The 877-nt window shown below is 59.4% G+C and overlaps 1 protein-coding gene across 1 annotated transcript in view; it reads right to left on the bottom strand.

Annotated features, from left to right (window-relative positions):
* FADS6 (fatty acid desaturase 6) overlaps window positions 1-877 on the bottom strand; it is a 5,006-nt gene that overhangs the window by 3,081 nt on the left and 1,048 nt on the right. Inside the window, 3 exon segments of the mRNA XM_009583305.1 lie at window position 1; window positions 4-103; window positions 642-808. The exon segment at window position 1 is cut by the window's left edge and continues 50 nt beyond it. Coding sequence (XP_009581600.1) covers window position 1; window positions 4-103; window positions 642-808 — 268 coding nt within the window.

Genomic DNA, 877 nt, shown 5'->3' with positions numbered 1-877 from the left:
GCTTCCAGGTGCTGGAGTCCCCCAGGCCGATGATGTTGGTGTAGCCGTGGTGGATCTTCACGTGGTTGTAGGTAGCCTGCTCAGCTGTGAAAGCTGAGCAGAGCTGGGAGGGAAGAGAAAGGGGAGGCGATGCCAGCAGCCATGGTGCCAGGGTTGGGCACTGCCTGGCTTGGGCTTGTGGGAGAGGCATCCAGGGGAAATGCTCTGCACCCAGGAAGATGCACTGCACCCAGGGAAGATGCTGTGCACCCCACAGACTCCAAACCAGTCTGGAAATGGACTTCTTAGAGTTAAGTACTGAAAACCATTCTCACCATTCCCTGCAACGCATTATCCTGCTCTGCAGCCCCATGGCCAAGGGGACCGACACAAAACCCCACAGTCCAGCATGTCACAGGGGCTGTCCCCAGCCAGGGGCTCGCCTCCCGCCCTGCTGCCTCCAGGCAAAGCCCCACAAGCAGGGATGTTCCTGGTGCTCCCTGGTGTAGCATCACTTTTCATTTAACTCTCCTGCACGTGGGTCAGGAAGGTTTGGATACATCTTGGTCTCTGGTGGCTGTTCCTGAAGGGCTTGGGGTGGTGGCAAGGTGCTGATGGGGTTTTTGGGGGGCCTACCACTCGAACCCCGTGGCCCCGCTCACCTCGATGAAGAAGATGGCCCACACTTTGCCCCAGGACTTGGACTCAGTCAAAGCGTTGTGGCTGGCCAGGTGGCCACCCTTCACAGTCAGGGTGTGATGCACCACACCAAGGGTGAGGACACCCACCAGGAAAGGGATGGCATGGGCTGACCGCAGGCACAGGAACCCTGTGGAGAAACCAGACGGGCAGGATGTTGGCCATGCACACATGCTGCAGCCCTCCTCGCCTGCGAGCC

Source organism: Fulmarus glacialis, unplaced genomic scaffold, assembly GCF_000690835.1.
Source record: "Fulmarus glacialis isolate BGI_N327 unplaced genomic scaffold, ASM69083v1 scaffold22158, whole genome shotgun sequence".
In the NCBI taxonomy this organism is placed as follows: Eukaryota; Metazoa; Chordata; class Aves; order Procellariiformes; family Procellariidae; genus Fulmarus; species Fulmarus glacialis.
Note: the sequence above shows the minus strand (reverse complement) of the source record. Positions and strands in the feature narration are given on the sequence as shown.